At 37.5% G+C, this 18,872-nt stretch overlaps 1 protein-coding gene across 3 annotated transcripts in view; it reads right to left on the bottom strand.

Moving 5' to 3' along the window:
- Positions 1-18,872, bottom strand: part of COL14A1 (collagen type XIV alpha 1 chain) — a 241,791-nt gene that overhangs the window by 160,544 nt on the left and 62,375 nt on the right. For all 3 annotated transcript variants that reach the window (XM_063669039.1, XM_054497822.2, XM_054497821.2), the window contains exons 6-10: positions 11,237-11,392; positions 10,241-10,360; positions 8,612-8,776; positions 4,252-4,413; positions 1,047-1,198 (exon numbers count right to left, since the gene is read on the bottom strand). In XM_063669039.1, coding sequence (XP_063525109.1) covers positions 1,047-1,198; positions 4,252-4,413; positions 8,612-8,776; positions 10,241-10,360; positions 11,237-11,392 — 755 coding nt within the window. The remainder of the gene's footprint in view (positions 1-1,046; positions 1,199-4,251; positions 4,414-8,611; positions 8,777-10,240; positions 10,361-11,236; positions 11,393-18,872) is intronic.

Raw genomic sequence — 18,872 nt, 5'->3', positions numbered from 1 at the left:
AATATTTCATTGAATATTTTCTTCTTTGTGCCACATCCGCCTTTCCACTGTGGCAGTCAACTCTCTTTGAATTCCTACGTGAAGTGATGCACTTTTTATGGAATGTGTCCAGAAGTCCCTTATTAATTCATATCTAATAGAAATAATTGTGTCAATACCAGGCTAATTATTATCCTATTTACATCCACTTAATAACAGTAAACATGATATTTTTCCATAGAGCTTTGGGAAGCATTTAAAAGATTTATTAGTCATGAAAAATAAAAGAATCATTGGAAGCACTCGGATCTCTTTTTTTTTTGGTCCAAATGATTTAAGACTCCACAATCAACTTTTCTAACACTTAAAAAATATCATAAATCCTACCATAACACAGAACATTGTGAAATACGCTGAGGTCAGTCAGAGGTTAGAACAACAAAAAGAAAAAGACAAAAGAATTTCATCGTGTTTTAACATATTGCCTGTGAATTGTGGTATCAAAGGTAGGAAATGGGAAGGATCCAATCATCTGGCAATAGGTGTTCTCGCCTGTGTTGGTCAAGCCATAAAAAAATGCTGGCCATAGCGGCTTTATTATGGCTTTTCCATTGCACTAATCCCTACAAACGTCCGGAAAACTCCAAGCCTTGGAGGGCTAGTCCATATATGACCATGTACTTTGGAATTCACAGACTTCACTAAGGCAGAAAGCTCAGACCACTCCCAAGTAGAAAAAATGCACAAATAGCAAAAGGGGTCCTGGCCAGATAATTAGCTACTGATACATTTTACTTTAGAACTTATTAATTTTAAGAAGAAAAATACGTTGTGTTAGAAATTCATACCTGACCAGTTCTGAGTGTTATTGGAGAGATGAAAGATATAATTGCCATAACTCAGAGATAGGGGATAACAATATGAACAAGTGGAAATGTATTTCAGTCAAATTCTTTAAAATGTCTGTGACAGAATAATCTTATATTTATATTTCTGCCTTGTTCTCACTATTGTAGAAGACTTGAGAGAATAAAAAGAATGGTTTGAAAATACTGTCTCCTTATTACCTCGTCTGGTTTTCCACCCCTGGTAGGATAATACACAACTCTGTATTTTTCCACATTTCCTGGGGCGTGAGTCCAGTTAACCATAAAGCTTCTGGCAGTGACTTCAGAAGTAATCAACTCCGTAGGCGGCCCAGTGATGGCATGGGCTGAGGCTAAATTAAAAAAACACATCAAATAAACCTCTTATCCAAAGTTATTTCTTATGAAGCTAAGACATCTCATTAGACAGAAATAAATATTGATTTTATGCTGCCTCTAAGATTTTCCTCTTTAAATAAGTTGATTCAGTTATCCATTTGTTCATTCAAACATTTAAATGTCTATTAGGTGCCAGGTACTATGCTAAGTTCCGAGGATACCAAACTTAAATAAGACATAGTTCTTGACTCCAGAGAACTTTCTTAAATTAAGGTCATTGTTAATAAAAACAAACATTAACAGCCGGGCACAGTGGCTCATGCCTGTAATCCCAGCACTTCGGGAGGCCGAGGTGGGGTGGATCACCTGAGGTCAGGAGTTCAAGACTAGCCTGGCCAACATGGCAAAACCCCGTCTCTACTAAAAATACAAAAATTAGCTGGGCATGGTGGCAGGTGCCTGTAATCCCAACTACTTTGGAGGCTGAGGCACGAGAATCACTTAAACCGGGAGGCAGAGGTTGCAATGAGCCGAGATCGTGCCACTGCACTCCAGCCTGGGGGACAGAGCAACACTCTGCCTCCAAAAAACAAACAAACAAACATTAACTAAGCATGTGTGTATTGAAAGGTACTCTTCAGAGTCTTAAGAAGATTTTTTCATCTCATCTACTTCTCCCTAGTTCCTATTACTGTTCACACTTCGTATGTGAGAAAATCAAGGCACAATGAAGTCAGCTAACCTGACCAAGGTCTCACAATTAGTATCAGAGTTGACATTGATATCTGGGCTTGACACAAAAGTCTGTGTTTCTAAGCATCAGAGAACACAGGCTCTATACTAAAAATTTCAATTCAACAAGTGACTAATATCTAAAAATTTAAAAAAAGAAAAAGCAACTAACATATACTAAATGCCCACTATGAGCTCGACACTATGCAAACATTTTTGTGTGTGTGTGTTACACATGTTAAAGCAAACGATTCTATAAAAATTTGGGACATGCAAAATCTAAGTGGAGGGGGAATACAATATGTAAATGATAATAAAGAGCTTAAACTTTAGAATTTCTCACGCTTTAAGAGCACTTACTCAAAGGGACTTTAATAATCTCAATTTTTAAAATACTGTTTTGAACACAAACTATGGGCAGGAACTTTATTACATGCTGTATCATCAACCACATGTAGACTATTTTGGAAAAACTGAGGTCTAAAGTAGCTTCGCTTTGAAGCTCAGAGAAATGTGTTCAGGATCATACTGCTTGGATGCCCAGCCCAGCCCCATGAGATCTAGCCTGGGGAAAGGGGAATGATGACAGAGAGAAGGACACGTAGCCAGAAAGAACCATTTCACACTGGTTACAACAGAGGCAGCAAATAAAACCAGACTCTTGAAAGAAGACTTGGATATTACCCTCTTCTCAGATTACAACTCTATAAGGCAAGCGCAATCTGCAGGCCAATGATATGATATCTCTCCAAATAAAGTAAGAGCTTTACTCTATTCCTTTTGCTGAGTATAACTAAAAACTCTGGAAATTATATCAAAGACAAGCATAAGAAGACGCTGAAAAGTAGAGAGAAGAAGGTCAATGAGTGCAGAACTACAGGGCTCAGGAGCTCCCAGCGGTGAGCTCCCACTTCCTTTTACTCATATATCCCAGACATGGAGCTAAAGTGTCTGGCAACCTAGAAAACCAACAGATACAGACTAAAAATTGCTAACAAAATCTTCTCCCTCTAGCAAAGGACCAGGAAATGGCCAGCCTACCAAGACTGAAACTTTTTAAACATTTTTGGTAATAATTGTTCTACTGCAGACAATCAACACAGAAAAAAAAAATGTGGCCACACCTTTACCCACACCAGCAAAGGCCTAGTGGAAAGTCAAAATTTCCAGCCTTTTTTGGCTGTAATAGGGTGCCCTAACATCCACCCCAACCCCCTCATGTCAGCCAGGGTGGTGTGAGAGGTCAAGTAGAGAAGAGATATTCATCCCCAGCAGATGGTAATGAATCTTTTCCCCTACAATCCTATCTATGATATCAAGAGAGACCACATGAAGAGCCTGCCTGGACCCTCAACCCCACTTGGGAGTAATGAGGCACCATTCTCCCTTACTCTGTGACAGAGTCAGAGGAGACCTAGCAGTGAGTCAGGACTTTCACCACTGTCCAGTAGCAAGGAGGCCACTCTTAATGAAAACTAAATTAAACAAAACATGCAACCGGGATATGATCCAGCCATTGTACTGCTGGGCATTATCCCAGAGAAATGAAAACTTATGTTTGCACAAGAACCTCTACATGAACATTCACAGCAGCTTGATTCATCATAGCCAAAGGCTGAAAGCAACCCAGGTGCCCCTCAATGTGTGAATGGTTAAACAAACTGTGGCACATCCATATCATGGAATCTGGCACTCAATTAAAAAGAAAGAGCTGTTGACACGTGCAATGACTTGGATGAATCTCCAGGGAATTCTCCTGCATGAAAAAAGCCAGTCCCCAAAGGTTACATACCACATACCTCCATTCACATAATATTTTTGACATGAAAAATATTGGAGATGGAGTAGTGGTTGTCTGGGATTAGGGAGAGAGGGAGAGGGATATAAGTGAGGGTGCCTATAAAAGGGAACAGGAGTGATCCTTGCGGTGGAAATGTGCTGCATCTTGCCTGTGTCAATGACAAGTATTCTGCTTGTGGTAATGTAACTAGTTTTACAAGATTTTACCATTAGGAAAACTAGTAAAGAACACAATCTTTCTATGTATTATTTCTTACAAACTGTATTTGAATGTATAACTATCTTAAAATTAAAAGTTTAAGTTTTAAATAAATGTAACATTATGGAGAAAATCATCTTGTGTGTAAAGAGTCCCTCCTTCACCCCCACAAAGCCTGCTAATATACTCTCTTTTCTACTCTGACGGCTTAGGTCTTAGGGGAACAAGGGGTCTTCAGAAAGCCAACACGAAAAATGAAAAGAATTTTCCCAATTCACGATAGGCTTATGCACCATAATACTGACATCCACAGGACTGCTCCGTCACTCATTTTACCTTTAATTTCTCTGTCCTGTTCTTCCACTCTAGAGCAGAGGGTCCTGGTCAGACTCTCCACAACTGTGTGCATCAGATCGAATTCGGCAACATTGTACACATGAGTGCTGTCCGGTTCGGAGGCGATCTCCTGCAGCTCATTCACATCCGCGTTTTTCACCCCTTACACAGAGGACAAAAAAGAGAATGGTGACCTTTATGCCCCCTTGGAAAGAGTGACTGTGGTGGGCCTGATCTGACCCAGTCAGTCAATCTTCACTGCAGTCAAAGTATCATCTGCTGCTTGTAGATAGATATTTAAAATTTTATTTAAAATGCACACACGAAATAAACTGATGAAATAAAAAAATATAGTCTTATATCTATTATATAACAAAACAATAGCTCTGATTCTAACAAATTATTCATATAGAAAGAAAATAAGCAAAAAAAGGGAAGAGGGAGCATATGTACCATTGACAAGATGAAAGCTGTTATGTGCTTGTGTCCTGGTAAACAACACTTGGGACCCCCCCCACCCCCATCTGAGAGGCTGCTTCAGTCACCCTCCCCGCTGCTGGTGAACTTGCAGTCTTGGATTTGGTTAAAAGCATCTGCCACTTTAAAGAGGAACATTTCATGTCAGATTGCTTTTTACAAAAAGTCAGTTGCAGAATCATTTTTAAATGATTAGATATTAATTTTACTCAGTACATCATAACAGGAAGATGACTTAATAAAACTAACTTCTGTTTTGCATGAATATTGCAGAAGCAATAGTAATTAAACCAGCATCCTAAACTATCAAAGCTTCAGGTTTAAGTTTCTATAAAATAAGTTTACTGAAATTGAGAAATACTGCTAGAACAAATATATATATATATATATATATATATATCTATGTTTGAAATTATTATTATTATATAGCATTAAGCCAAGGAGAAAGCTAGGGAAAATTATTTTTTTAACATACTCAAATACAATTTGCTGTCTAGTAACCACCGCAATTTTATACTAACGTAAACAGAAAATTTCTGGTCCTTCCACAGTATCTACTGAATTCCGTGGTCAAGCACAAAGTTGGGTGTCTGGAATACAGCAGGGAATAGAATAGGACAGAAAGCAGTGAACACGAACCCTTAAAAAAGAGTGTGATCACTGTGCCCCCAACCACCACAGTAAGTGTTTTCCATATAATAACACCTTTAATCCTCACAATCAATCCTATGAGTTTGGAACTATTGTTCCCCTATTTCATACTGCCTCTCAGAAGACTGCACATTAAAATGAGTAAACATTTACCAACAATGTTAGAGATAGGAAAGGAGAGGCATAAGGTTAAGTTTTATAGGTACGAAGGTAGATTTCCCTTCTCCAAGCTTCATCAAACAAGGAGGATTTCTTTATAATGCCCGTCATTTCAATCATCAGAGGGTATTAAAAGGAGGTTCTATAGAAGCAAGGAAGAGAAATTACCTGGGGCAACATGAATTACTTCTTAGATGGCTGGCTGTGCCAATGAATTTATCTTTCAACCCCAACATATTGAGCAACAAAGCATTAGTTGTCTCTGAACTATTTGCTGTAGGAGGTTGCAGGATAATAAATACTGCTGATTTCCAGGTAATTTTCAGAGAAGTCTAAATCACATCTGGATGAATTTACTTAAAGCTTTGCTTAAAAACTCACCTATTCATCATTAACAAGAGCAGAAAATGGAGAATAAACACATAAATTAGTCCTCCATTAGTTTAAGTCTTTGGCAGAGATTTCCTTTATTGGACAAAAGGACAGGAAAATAAATCTCTCTGATGGTTCTTGCCTGAAGGACTTCTACAATTGCTTCTAAAATGTACATCTGAATTAATATAACATTGAATGTATGCTGAAGCAGTGCCAATAAAGCTTTTTTTGTGTGATATTCAGTTGAAACCAACAAGTTTGGACTTATATAGGAATATTCTGGGAAAAACAGGCCCAATTTTGCCTCTCCCTCACCTTCCCAAATAAAATAGTTTGACTGTTGCAACTGCACATAAAAGAGAGGAAATGGTCATCACGACTTTGGAGGAATTTGTTTTGTAAGGATTTTGCCTTGTTCATCTTTGTACCCCAACAACCTCCACAATGCCTGGCGCATAGTATGTAAGCTAATACTTCTTGAATTAAGCATTCTATAAGCCACATTGCGAGTAGCAAATCTAGGACAGGGTCTAAAGATTTTTTTTTCATTGATAACTCTAAAAGATGTACTGTTAAATTTCAGGGTAAGAAATGTTCCTACAGAGCAAATTTAACTCAACTCCTAGGACCAACTTCACATTTATCTTTACAAGTGAAGCTACCGTATGGTTAAATTCATTTATTGCCCATTTAAATTCCAGGGGTGTGCTGGTAAATGTGGTAAATATTTAACAGTCAGCTTTCTGCCCTAATTTGTAGTGTTTGCCAATTTCTGTAGAATAAATACCCCACTTATTCCAAGCTACCAATATGAGGTCACAAGATGCAGACTTGGGAAAAGGTGTGCACAATTGGCTCTTGCAAACTGGCATGAGCTGGCTCCTGCACACCACTGAGCTATATCACCCACCTCATCCCGCACCACACACACATGCACACAAAATAACAAGGTTCTAATTTACCAAAACAAAGTTCGAACATAATACATTTTTAATTTTTTTCCTGGATGTCTTTGTTCTTTCTTCTGTAAATGAAAAATGTAGCAGTAATGGCTGTATTACTATAGGATAACATACATCACTTACTTGAATAATAATAATACACTTCTCTTACATGTATCTTTCAAGAATATTTTTATTTTTAATACTAAGGGAAATAATTGCTATCTTAGAAATTCTTTAGAGCACTAACTTATTAAACAGCCATTCATTGGATACTTCTTAAGTGTCAAGCACTGGGATAGGTGATCAGGATGAAAAGGTGAAGAAGATACAACCTGAACCTCTGGGAACTCACTGCTTAGAGATGCTGTAGGAATAAGGAAAAGAAACAGGAGGGAACACCATAGTTTCCACAGCTTCTGCAGCTGTTCTTAGACTGTACTTGGCTACATACTAGTAGGAAACAAGTTCTGAAAAAATGATCAGAAACATCCTCTGATGAAAAATTATATATATATACATATATATATATGTATATATATATATATATAGGAAAACTTTTTAGGATCTTTCTCTAAGGGAGACAAACTTACCAATATACCTAGAGGAGATATCCCCGTGGGCTTACCAGTAGTTCTCAACCCTGGAGAATGATTTTAAGGTACAGAACTGGGTATGGTTTTCCAGGCCCCTTCTCCCTGGATAGTTCAATTTCATAAGAGTAGAACAGTACTCTGAAATATGTAGTTTTTATGCCAGCACCCACTACAACTGGGTATGTAACTCCAGGGTAGAGAGTACTCTCTTTTGATAGAAGAAACAGCTCATGGAAAGTTCACAAAAAGAAAAATGCACCATATTCTTGATAAATGCAGAAAGATATATGCATTTTATTTGGACTAAAGACTGATCACAAATAAAATAATTAAATATGTAAAACATAATAAAAGGGACCCTTCATGATAACCAATTTCAAATGTCTTCAGAGCCCTATTAAGGGATTTGCTGTTATAGTTTGGTTTGTATTTCAGTGTTGCTGGGGAATCAGGCATTTTTTTCTGCTGAGAAAGTTTGTTGTTCTCTACTAAATAGAAGACCTTCCCATTGCCAAAGAAAATGTTAACATTTTAATCAACAGCAAAGTTGCATCATCTAAATATTTTGTAGTTATTCTGAATGCATGATATATATATAAGCATATATATGCGTATATATGCATATATAAGCGTATATATATAAGCATATATATATAAGCATATATATATATATATATGCTTTTTCACACAAGAAGGATACCTTATAAAGGGTTAGTTTCAGATAAGAACTACTACAAATCTTGAACTTTGTGTCTTCTTTACATAGTTGCAGGATCGTATTTCCTTGAAAATGATAAATTAGATTCTTCCTATATTACCAGAAAAGAGATAGCTGTGACCCTTAAGAGAAAGTCTTGACTTATTAAACAGTAACAAACATGTACCTGACCTTTGCATGCCACTTTCTGCTTTTCACAGCATTTTATATATGACACCTCACTTAGAAATCCTCACACCATGGGATACATGACAGCTAGCATCACTCCCATTTTAACTGTAAGGAAGCTGGGCTCAGATCACAGGGCTGCCTATGACAAGGGCCAAGACTAGAAAGTGCTCAGGTCTCCTGACTTTCAGTGAAGTGCATTTCACATTACATATTGTTTAAAGTGGTTGTGGGTCTATGCCCTTAGTTGAAACAAGACTATAAAGAGCACATACCTATGGCAAACAGTTCTACACCAGACTCACGAAGGTTTCTAGATGGTGGAATAATGTCATCTTGGGATTTTCCATCTGTGATTAAAATGCCAATTTTGGATACTCCAGTCCTTGATCCTGCTTCTGGTTTGAAGCTATTTTCAAAAATGTAGTTCAAAGCAAGACCTTGGAGAAAACAAGGAAAAGTAAACACCAGCCATCTCTAATAAAAAGTCTCCTAATTCTCCAAGATATAACCACAAGACGGGTAACCTATTGAGCCACAGACTTTTTATTACATGCAAATCTTCATTTTTTTAATAACCTTGTCTTTCACAGATTCAACAAGGAACTAAAATCCACTGGAATAAAGGTAATGAAAATAATTAAACACTGCATTCTTTCAGAAACTAGCATTTATAAAGAACACTGAATTCATGGCCAATGGATGATAATAGATCTCGTGTACAAGCAGATCTGAACCTTTATAATTCAGGATGAAGCAAGAATACTCACACTGCATCATCATTAGGTTTTCAATTTTGTTCGTGATATTCTAAGGAACCAAAAAAACCCTCTCTTTGTTTTTTAGGAGTAGAAGGGACAAATCTAAAATCATTAATCGTACTCCTGCCTTTTGAGTATGACACTTTCCATCCAGAAAAAAATAAGAAATGGTGCAATATTGTTATAGGATTTGTGTTCAATAAACTGTTTGCTGCATTAACAAAAATTCCACCAGATTTTGCCTCAGTTTGGCAAAGCAATGATCAGGATTCTACTGGTTTACCTAAAAATCAATAACAACATCTACATTGCTTCATCTGAGCATCTCTAATATGTGCCTGTGGTAGGCAATACAGGTTGAATATCTACTATTCAAAATCCTTGAGACCAGAATCGTTTTGGATTTCGGGTATTTTTGGATTTTGGAAAATTTGCATTATATTTGCTGGTTGAGCATCCCAAATTTTTAGATTTTAAACTGAAATGCTTCAATGAGCATTTTTTTAGCATCATGTTGGCACTCAAACATTTTGGATTTTCAGAATTGGGATGCTTAGCTTGCAGCATGTCTCAAGGTGAAAATTTTTACAAACCCCTTGTGACTGTGCCATGGATGATTATAATGTAAATATTCTTATATTCATCATTCATCAAAAATACCGTGAGCCAAAGATCCGTATTGTTATTATTAACAGAGAGGATCTTGACTTTTTAGAAAATTATTTCACAATATTTTCATGATAACTAATGATTGCAGAATAAGGGCAAAGAAAATATCTTCTTTGAAAATGAGAAGAAAGTTGTTTATACTTAAATAACAGGGTGGAGGATGACAGGAGGAGAAAAGTAGTGAAAAGATTAGTTGACAAAGGTTAGACAGCTACTCCACTCTGTTGGTCTCAGGGCTTGTTTCATTTTCTCCTAGCCCAACCAAGCCCTTCCTGGGACATTATAGTCATAGAACAAAAGGAATGAGATATCTGGCTTTTAACTCAGTGCTGAGTTTGGGAAAACAGCCATCAAAGAATCCTAAGTGCTAATTTAATTAAAACATTATGATAACACTTACAAAGTGGCAAAATGAGGTAATACAATTTTCTTCAAAAAGATATGTTGTTATAACATGGATTGAACAAAACATACCTGTTAGTGTATTTCCTCCTTTATATGGGAGGTTTCGGACAGCTTCAATCACTTCATCTTTTGTGCTAAATGCATTCAAGTGCCATTCTATTCTGGGGTCACCACTATACTGTGCGAGACCTGGAAGAAAAGATTAGGAAACTCACCAGGAATAATGGGTTACTCAAAAATCTAGTGGGCTACTCAAGAAACTAGAATGACGAAAAGCCTCATCTTTGCAAAAAAATTTTTTTTGGCCTAGCTATAAATTTTCAAAAAGATTTGCTGAGTAAGATCAATTAAAGGAATCAAGTTAGACATATACGGGGGTTGAGGGAGTGTACATATTTTTTAGCCATTTATAAATGAGCACCCAATTAGGTACTTGGCATTAAAAAAAAAATCTGATCATGTTTGTAGATAAAAGGTCTAGATTTATTTGTTGTTGATTTATTCTCAAAGGAGTCATTTTTCTTAATGGCTATTTAATAGTTAAACTAGGAGACTGTTTAATAAAGATTTATTATTTTTATTATTTGATTACAAATAATAAATATTTGTAATTGCTCAATATTGCTCAAAGATTTACAACTTCTTCGCTTCTTATCTGGGCTAGAATTAATTTGGCAAAGATTATCTTGTACTATTAAATGATTGCCAATTTTCTAGTTCAACATTTTCCTAGATTTAGCTCTTTCTTTTAAATAAAAAGAAAACTGCTATGCAATAAATTCTTAAACCAGCTGTAACTTTTAAAGTTTTATTTATATTATTAACAGAGAAGAACTTGACTTTTCAGAAAATTAAAATATGTTCAATAATTAATTGAATGACAGTGTCATTGCAAAAATTAGAAGGAATAAATAATATTTATTGATCCAAACATGTGCTTTGGGGGACCATGAGTATCCTGCAATCCTGAAAGTCACTTTGTAAGGAATTTTTGAAATTTCTTAAAATACTTCCCAGCAGTCTGCACTGACAACTGACTGCTACTGCTAATAATAGAAATTATACCAATTCGTGTCTTCTCTGAGCCCACATCAAATGCTGTAACCAGGTTTTCCAAGAAAAGCCGAACCAGTCTGAAGTTGAATCTTCCAATACTCCATGAACCATCGACCAGGATTACAATGTCAGCAATTGCTGGAGTTTGACAGACAAATTTCACTTCTGCAAAGCACATACCAGAAAAGCGCATGTGTTACTGTCAGAGTAACTTCAAAAACAGTCCATCTTAATGTCTTTTAGACAACTTAGTGCTAAGAATACAAAAGAGTTCCCGTAGGAGCAGCCATCTTTTTACAACTCTTCCCTTAAATGTATTTTACTAGAAAAAAATTGTGGTAACGGTTGGCTGTAGAGCCAGTGCTCTGGAAATAGTTAGGAAAATACTGGGCAGGTTCACACCATCCTGACAACTCAGCCTTCTGTGTATTTTAGAAAGTAGTGTCTGTGCAAAAGCATCCAGCTCTGAGCTTTTGCCTGTTGATTCTTTCCAGGAAAGGTCTTAGCAACACCAGTGTGTGCCAGTCAGCCGGGATGGGAAGATGGCCAGGAGGCAAAAAGACGGCTCTCCTATCCTGATAAATTTATGCTACAGGAAGTGATAGGAAAAGAGAAATGCGGACTTTCTGAATTCAAGGAAACGTTACAGCCGCGTATTTAATCCAAGAAAGGTACAGAGACTTTTTCTAAAGTAGGAAGGGCTTTTGGAACAAGATAACTGGAAAAAGGCCAAAGAGTTTCCCCAAAGTCAAATGTTTTTTGCATATTATGCGCATGTGACAGTAAATTTTGTTCCTAAAGATCATGTAAATAATTTTTTTAAATGGCTCAGTTAGGACTCAGGACAAAGATTCAGAAGAGGATGCCCAGTGGCCATGGTACCTATGTTTTACTATTAGAGAAGGCCCCACTCACAGCAATGCTGGGGAAATGCAGAGGGTGAATGGCTAAGTCTCTACAACAATGGAGAAGGCTGCCTAATCTAGGGTAGGTCTGTGCTTCTTTAGGGGAAACTCACCACTTCTATTCACACAGAGCCAAGACAAAGGAATATTCTCCAAGTGTTTCACAAATCCTTAACAATGTTGATATGGTTTGGTTGTGTCCCCACCCACATCTCATCTTGAACTGTAGCTCCCATAATTCCCACGTGTCATGGGAGGGATGCAGTGGGAGGTAATTAAATAATGGGGGCAGGTATTTCCCATGCTGTTCTCTGAATAGTGAATAAGTCTCACAAGATCTGATGGTTTTATAAAAGGAAGATTCCCTCTGCACACGTGCTCTTGCCTGCCGCCATGTGTGATGTGCCTTTGCTTCTCCTTTGTCTTTCACCATGATTATGAAGCCTCCCCAGCCATGTGGAACTGTGAGTCCATTAAACCTCTTTCCTTTTTAAATTACCCAGTCTCGAGTATGTCTTTATTAGCAGCATAAGAACAGACTAATACTTTTAGTACCTATTGCAACATTGCTTCGTACTGTGGTCTGTGCTTCCAAAGAACTGCTTAACTTTGCTGAATTTTCATATTAGGACTAGAGATCATTAAGTGTGTGTGGCGGGTGGAGGGGTTTGGGGCTAGGTTTCCTGTATCCTTTTTATTCTTGCTGGCCTAGAAAAATCTTTATTTTTTTTAACATATATAATGAAAACCAAAATACAGAAGTGTTCATAAACAAGTTGAATATGCTTTTACTTAAAAAAAAAATAGTTGAACTACTATGGTTGGCATAGGCAGTTTAATATACGTGTCTCTGCACCTACCAGGCCACATTTTGCTTAAAGGATCTTGACTTTTTTCCAGATATAAATATTCATGGGATACCTAGATGCTTTTACCAGATGGGGAAAAAATGAATTTGCCAATGAACCACTCCAATATTCATCATAGAAGCTAAACAGTACAACTCAATCCAAAGTTTGTATATTCACTTTCTGGCACCAGATTCCCTTTCTTAATCACCAAATACAGAGCCATCAGCTGGTAACTTTGTATTTGGGAGTCAGCCCTACTGTGCCACACTAAGAAAAAGGCTAAAATGGAATACCACAAGAAGTCACGGGATAAAAATTAATTTGTTTTTTGGACATAACCAGGGAAAACTGAAGTCTGGTTAAGCTTCAAGAACCCATTTTTCTCTGTTTTTATGGGGAAAAGTTGCTCTCAAATGGAGAGTAGTTTTCTTTCTTTTCCAAAACTACTGGGGATATTATTTCACTTATAAATTAATTGGGAACCATGTGGATAGGATCTTAGAAAGGGAACCCTTTCTGCTTATTTAAAAGAGAGGTAATGAAATTGGTATTTTCTGGTTTAAAAAATAACTTCCAATAGATATATTGTTTATTTAGCTCATTCAAGTCAGAAATGACTTGGAAATATAAATTCTGTATAGCTCCTAAACAAGATATAGAACTAATTGACTACAAATCAAAAGATTGATACCTTTAATAAGACTAAAAATGTTTAAGTTGGTCATCAAAAGACATCTTAAAGAAAATAAAAGCATAAGTGTGGGGTATGGTCAAGGTCTTAGATTTTGGGGGTAAGGGGGGCTTGGGTGCTTATGACACCGTTAAAAATTACTAATTAAGTAACTAATTAAAAGAAGAGGGAAATAATCCTATCTGGCATGCACAAAACATTACCTAGAAAAATAATTTGAGTGTTTATGTCATATAATTTAAGCACCAAAAACCTTAAAAGCAAACTACAACTCGGCATATTTCACTTGAAATTAAGACTCATAGGAATATACTTTTTTCAACAATTTCAAAAGTCAAAATCTACCATTGGGTTTGTACTGCAAAGTATGATTTTTCTTGAAGATTAGTACGTACTCACTTGAGAACTGTAAAAACAATATTTTTTCTTGGGTCCTAAATCCAGGTTATCAGCTCTAAGACATATATAAACGCAATGAACCCTAGTGGCTATTTCCATCATAATGTACACATGTACAATGTTTGTCCCATAAACAGGTTTGCCTGTGCCAGGGGCAAACAGCTGTTCATATACTTGGTACAAAGAGGTAATTTAAAAGCCACTGTGTTCAAGTTCAATAATCATATACCTTAACCATAATTCCAGCTGTTATAGTGAATCTTTTTAAAGAAATGCATTCAAATCATTGTCTTACTATAAGCAGGAGCCCAGATTCAAAACTGAAGACAACATTACTCATTACCCATTTCACCATTCTTAGAGAGACACCAATCAGAAAGAAAATATTAAGTACCTTAAAATGTGTTAAAAATCAAGTGGTAGAAAAGAAAACCAGACACACCTGGGAGCCCAGGTAAATGTGTAAAACCCAGAAGCTAAATGTAGTTTAAATCTACAATATAAAGGAATCAGTGCATAAGCTTTTATTGCTAAGACAATATTCCAGATTAATTTGTAAAATAACACAAATCCTTTTTGTCTGCAAGCCTGTATTTAAAATTAAAGCAAAGGGACAGAGGAAATGACCTCTTGAACTGTGTTTTAATTCAGCTCTTAACTTTACATGGGTCTTATCTAAAATGCAACTCTGAAAATACAGGTGGCGTTTTAAAAAATGCCTAAGCAGCTGAACTTAAAGAAAAGCACTCAATGTATGGCCTAGATTACAAAGATAATAATAGTTTTATGTCACAGATAGAATCAAAAGGAACAATTGCACAAGTCCAGGAGAAATGATCCCCTTTCTCTTCTATACTTTCTGGAGTTTTGTGATGAGAAGAGTTGGAAGAACTAGCAATTTCTTAACATTCCATATTGGAAATGATGTACATTATTATATTAAATGTTAAGTCTGGGTGTGGTGGCTCATGCCTGTAATCCCAGCACTTTGGGAGGCCAAGATGGGTGGATCACCTGAGGTCAGGAGTTCAAGACCAGCCTGGCTAACGTTGTGAAACCCCGTCTCTACAAAAATATGAAAATTAGCCGGGCATGATGGTGGGTGCCTGTAATCCCATCTGCTCGGGAGGCTGAGGCAGGAGAATCGCTTGAACCCGGGAGGTGGAGGTTGCAGTGAGCTGAGATTGCGCCATTGCACTCCAGCCTGGGTGATAGAACGAGACTCCATCTCAAAAAAATAAATAAATATATAAATAAGTTAAGCCTTCCACACTTATCTATTGATTTAGTCCTCACAACAACTCTATGGAACAGGTACCATTACTCTTATTCCCATTTGCAGTCAAAAAGTATGGCATAGAAGGGCTGTGTGATTTGCCCAGGGTGTCACCTAGCTAAGAAGTGGCAAACCTGGGATTTGAAACCCAAGTAATGTGTCTCCACAACCTATGTTTTTAACCACATGGGTATATACTGACTTCAGGAAGGCACTCTATGTTACATAAATCTAGAAAACAAGGGGGAAAATCTTGTTACATAAAGCAGTGTCTCTGCAGGGCTTGCCCCTGCTGTGTCCACAGCTAATCTGTGCTGTTTGCTAACATTTCCAATTATTTGTCTAGAATGTTTTTCCATCCCAAATAAATGCACTTTCATACTGAAGTTGCCCATGTGAAAAGCATCCTTCTTCCAATAATTTTACACCAATTTTATTGTGTTACTGACATCATGAGAAACTCCAAACCCATGTTTATTCATTTGATGTTATGCAACTAATTTCCTGGATGAAATTTATTTATTTTTTTGAAAATCTATTTAGTGTTTATTATGTACCAAGCACTATTCTGAGCAACTGGGAACACAACAAAGCTCCCAACTCCTGGCAGTTTAAATTCTTTTATTTTATTTTGACTCTTAACACCACTCGGTGATTAAATTCTTAGTGAGAGGAAATAGACTATAATAACGAACATAGGTTCAGATGCAAAAAAGCGCTTTATAAAAGTAAACAAAATCATACAAAGATTAACTCCATGTGGGGGCAAGGGGTAATGTTACTGTAATGGCAATAGTATAAAATTACCAAATTAAAAATCTTCCTTTTAAACCATGTTATTGTTTTTGTTCTAATGGCATTCAAATTAAAGACCCAATTATGGTTTATATAATAATGTTTACAAAGCATTTTTAGATAAAGGTATTTATCAACATAGTCAGTGAAGATAGAAAAGAGAGAGCTGACAGAACATAACTTTTTCTGCCAGGTAAACTCCTATTCATCCTTCAAAACCCAGGTTACACTTACCAGCTCCATGAATCTTTTCCCACTGTCCTCAGATGGAACTCATTACCTGCCCCTCTTTATTGACTCTGGATTTGTACATTGTTGTGCCCATCACACTGGAATATTATGATTGGCTTCCATTTTTATCTCCCTGACTAGACTGTGAACTCCTTGACTGGGGAGGGCTTTTGTAACTTGTCTTTTTAGCCGCTTTATCTGGCTCATCTCTTGACATATAGTACATCAGTGTAGGTAAACTAAATTGAATTGTGTTGTTAAATAATAATTCCTCTGTTCACATAGTTCATACTTCTAGTAGGGCACTAGAGAAATGAGCCATGATGGCTCAATTAAATGTGTTCTCTCCTCCTGCCCTGCCACACTACTGCATTGGGAAAGTGGATTACAGTTATTTAGAAATCAGGGAGATCGTATCAAAGTGGCCTGCCTTCCTTGATATTTTCCTAATGCTGGAGGCTAAGTTGAATGAAAGGAGAGTGTGTACTACTTTTATTCACCCTGTCTTAACCTCAGTCAGAAAACCTCACAATGATTTCACCACAACTGGTCTAGGATTCATTTAGGGGCTTTGAATTATTTTGTTCTATGCCACTAGCAAAATATCAGTCTCAGCCATTCATTACACAAGACATTTGAAGGAATACTGTGGCCACAGAACGATTTTTCACTTAAGTCTCCTGTGAGGTTACATTCAAGTTTCCAAACCAAGAGCAAAAGAAAATCCCTAAGAATTTGGTACAGTAGAACTCTCAGAAGCTCACTGTTACCGTGTAGAGACCGGCTCCAGCCACACTACTGAAGGTATTTTTATAAAAAGAGTTAACATCATTTTACATTGCCAAAAACTCAACGAGAAACATTCGTTCTGAAAGGGTTTTTCAATACATTGGCAAATTCTGACTTTTACAACATTCCCATGAGAAGCCATGTTGTCCCCATTTTTCAGAAAATTAAATTGAGGGCAGGGCATGGTGGCTCACACCTGTAATCCCAGCACTTTGGGAGGCTGAGGTGGGTGGATCACCTGAGGTCAGGAGTTCGAGACCAGCCAGGCCAAATGGTGAAACCCCATTTCTACTAAAAATACAAAAAATTAGCTGGGCGTGGTGGCAGGCACCAGTAACCCCAGCTACTCGGAAGGCTGAGGCAGGAGAATTGCTTGAACCCAGGAGGCAGAGGTTGCAGTGAGCCAAGATCGCGCCATTGCACTGCAGCCTGGGCAACAAGAGCAAAACTCCATCTCAAAATAAAAAAGAGAAAAAAGAAAATGAAATTGAGGTTCAGAGAGGACAAGTGACTGACTTACTAGTTACTGGCAGAGCTAGGACTGGATAACAGGTATTTTTTTCTTCTTCTTTTTCTCTTTTCAGAGACAGGGTCTCACTCTGTTACCCAGGCTGGAGTGCAGTGGCGCAATACTAGCTCACTACAACCTCGAATTCCTGGGCTCCAGTGATCCTGCCTCAGCCTCCGGAGTAACTGGAACAAGATGCACATATCATATGCCCAGTTAATGTTTGTTTGTTTTTTAATTTTTGTAGAGATGGAGTCTCACTGTGTTGCCTTGGCTGGTCTCGAACTCCTGGGCTCAAGCGATCCTGCAACCCTGGCCTCCCAAAGCACTGGGATTACAGGTGTGAGCCACCTCCACTGCACCCAGCCACAACAGGTCTTCTAAAGGTTTTGTCCAATATGTATTTTCCAACATATCACACTATCACTACCATGGAAGTTGTCCTCACAGAATGCAACATAGATGGTCACTACTGTGGGAGATAACATCAGAAACCATCCATGTAGGGGATGTGCAGCAAGGAGCTCATTTCAGCTGTGTCTGGAATTTACATTAATCTGAGTGAGGTTAATACCCATTTAATCCAATCATGGGTGGAAATGTACCTTTCAAAGCCTCCCTGACAGATGCCTTCCCTATCTAAAACAGCACGCCCACGACTCACTCCTTTTATCCCTGTTTTATTTTTCTTCCTAGAACTTCTGACTTCCTAGAAATATATTATACAGTGTGTGGTTAATTTCTTGTGCCAATTTGACTAGGCCATGGGGTGCCCACACATTTGACTCAACGTTACTCTCGATGTGTCTACAAGAGTATTTCTGGCTGATTTTGGTGGACTGAATAAAGCAGATTCCTCTCCCTAATGTGGATGGGCCTCTAAGGGATTGCAGACTGAAGAGAACAAAAATGCTGAGTTAAGAGAGAAACCTGCCTGACTGCCTTGAGCTCATACGTTGTCTTTTCATACTTTGAGACTTGAACTAAAACACTGGCTCTTGGGTTTTGAGCCTGCCAGTGTTTGGATTAGAACTTATACTATCAGCTCTTCTGGTTCTCAGGCCATTGGATTTGAACTGAAACTACATGGTCACTCTCCCAGATCTCCAGCTTGATGACTGCAGATTTTGGGATTTCCCAGCCTCCATAATCACGTGAACCAATTCCTTATATTAAATCAGTATCTCAAGCCAGGCACAG

Source organism: Pongo pygmaeus, chromosome 7, assembly GCF_028885625.2.
Source record: "Pongo pygmaeus isolate AG05252 chromosome 7, NHGRI_mPonPyg2-v2.0_pri, whole genome shotgun sequence".
Lineage (NCBI taxonomy): Eukaryota > Metazoa > Chordata > Mammalia > Primates > Hominidae > Pongo > Pongo pygmaeus.
This window is presented reverse-complemented; position numbering and strand designations above follow the sequence as displayed.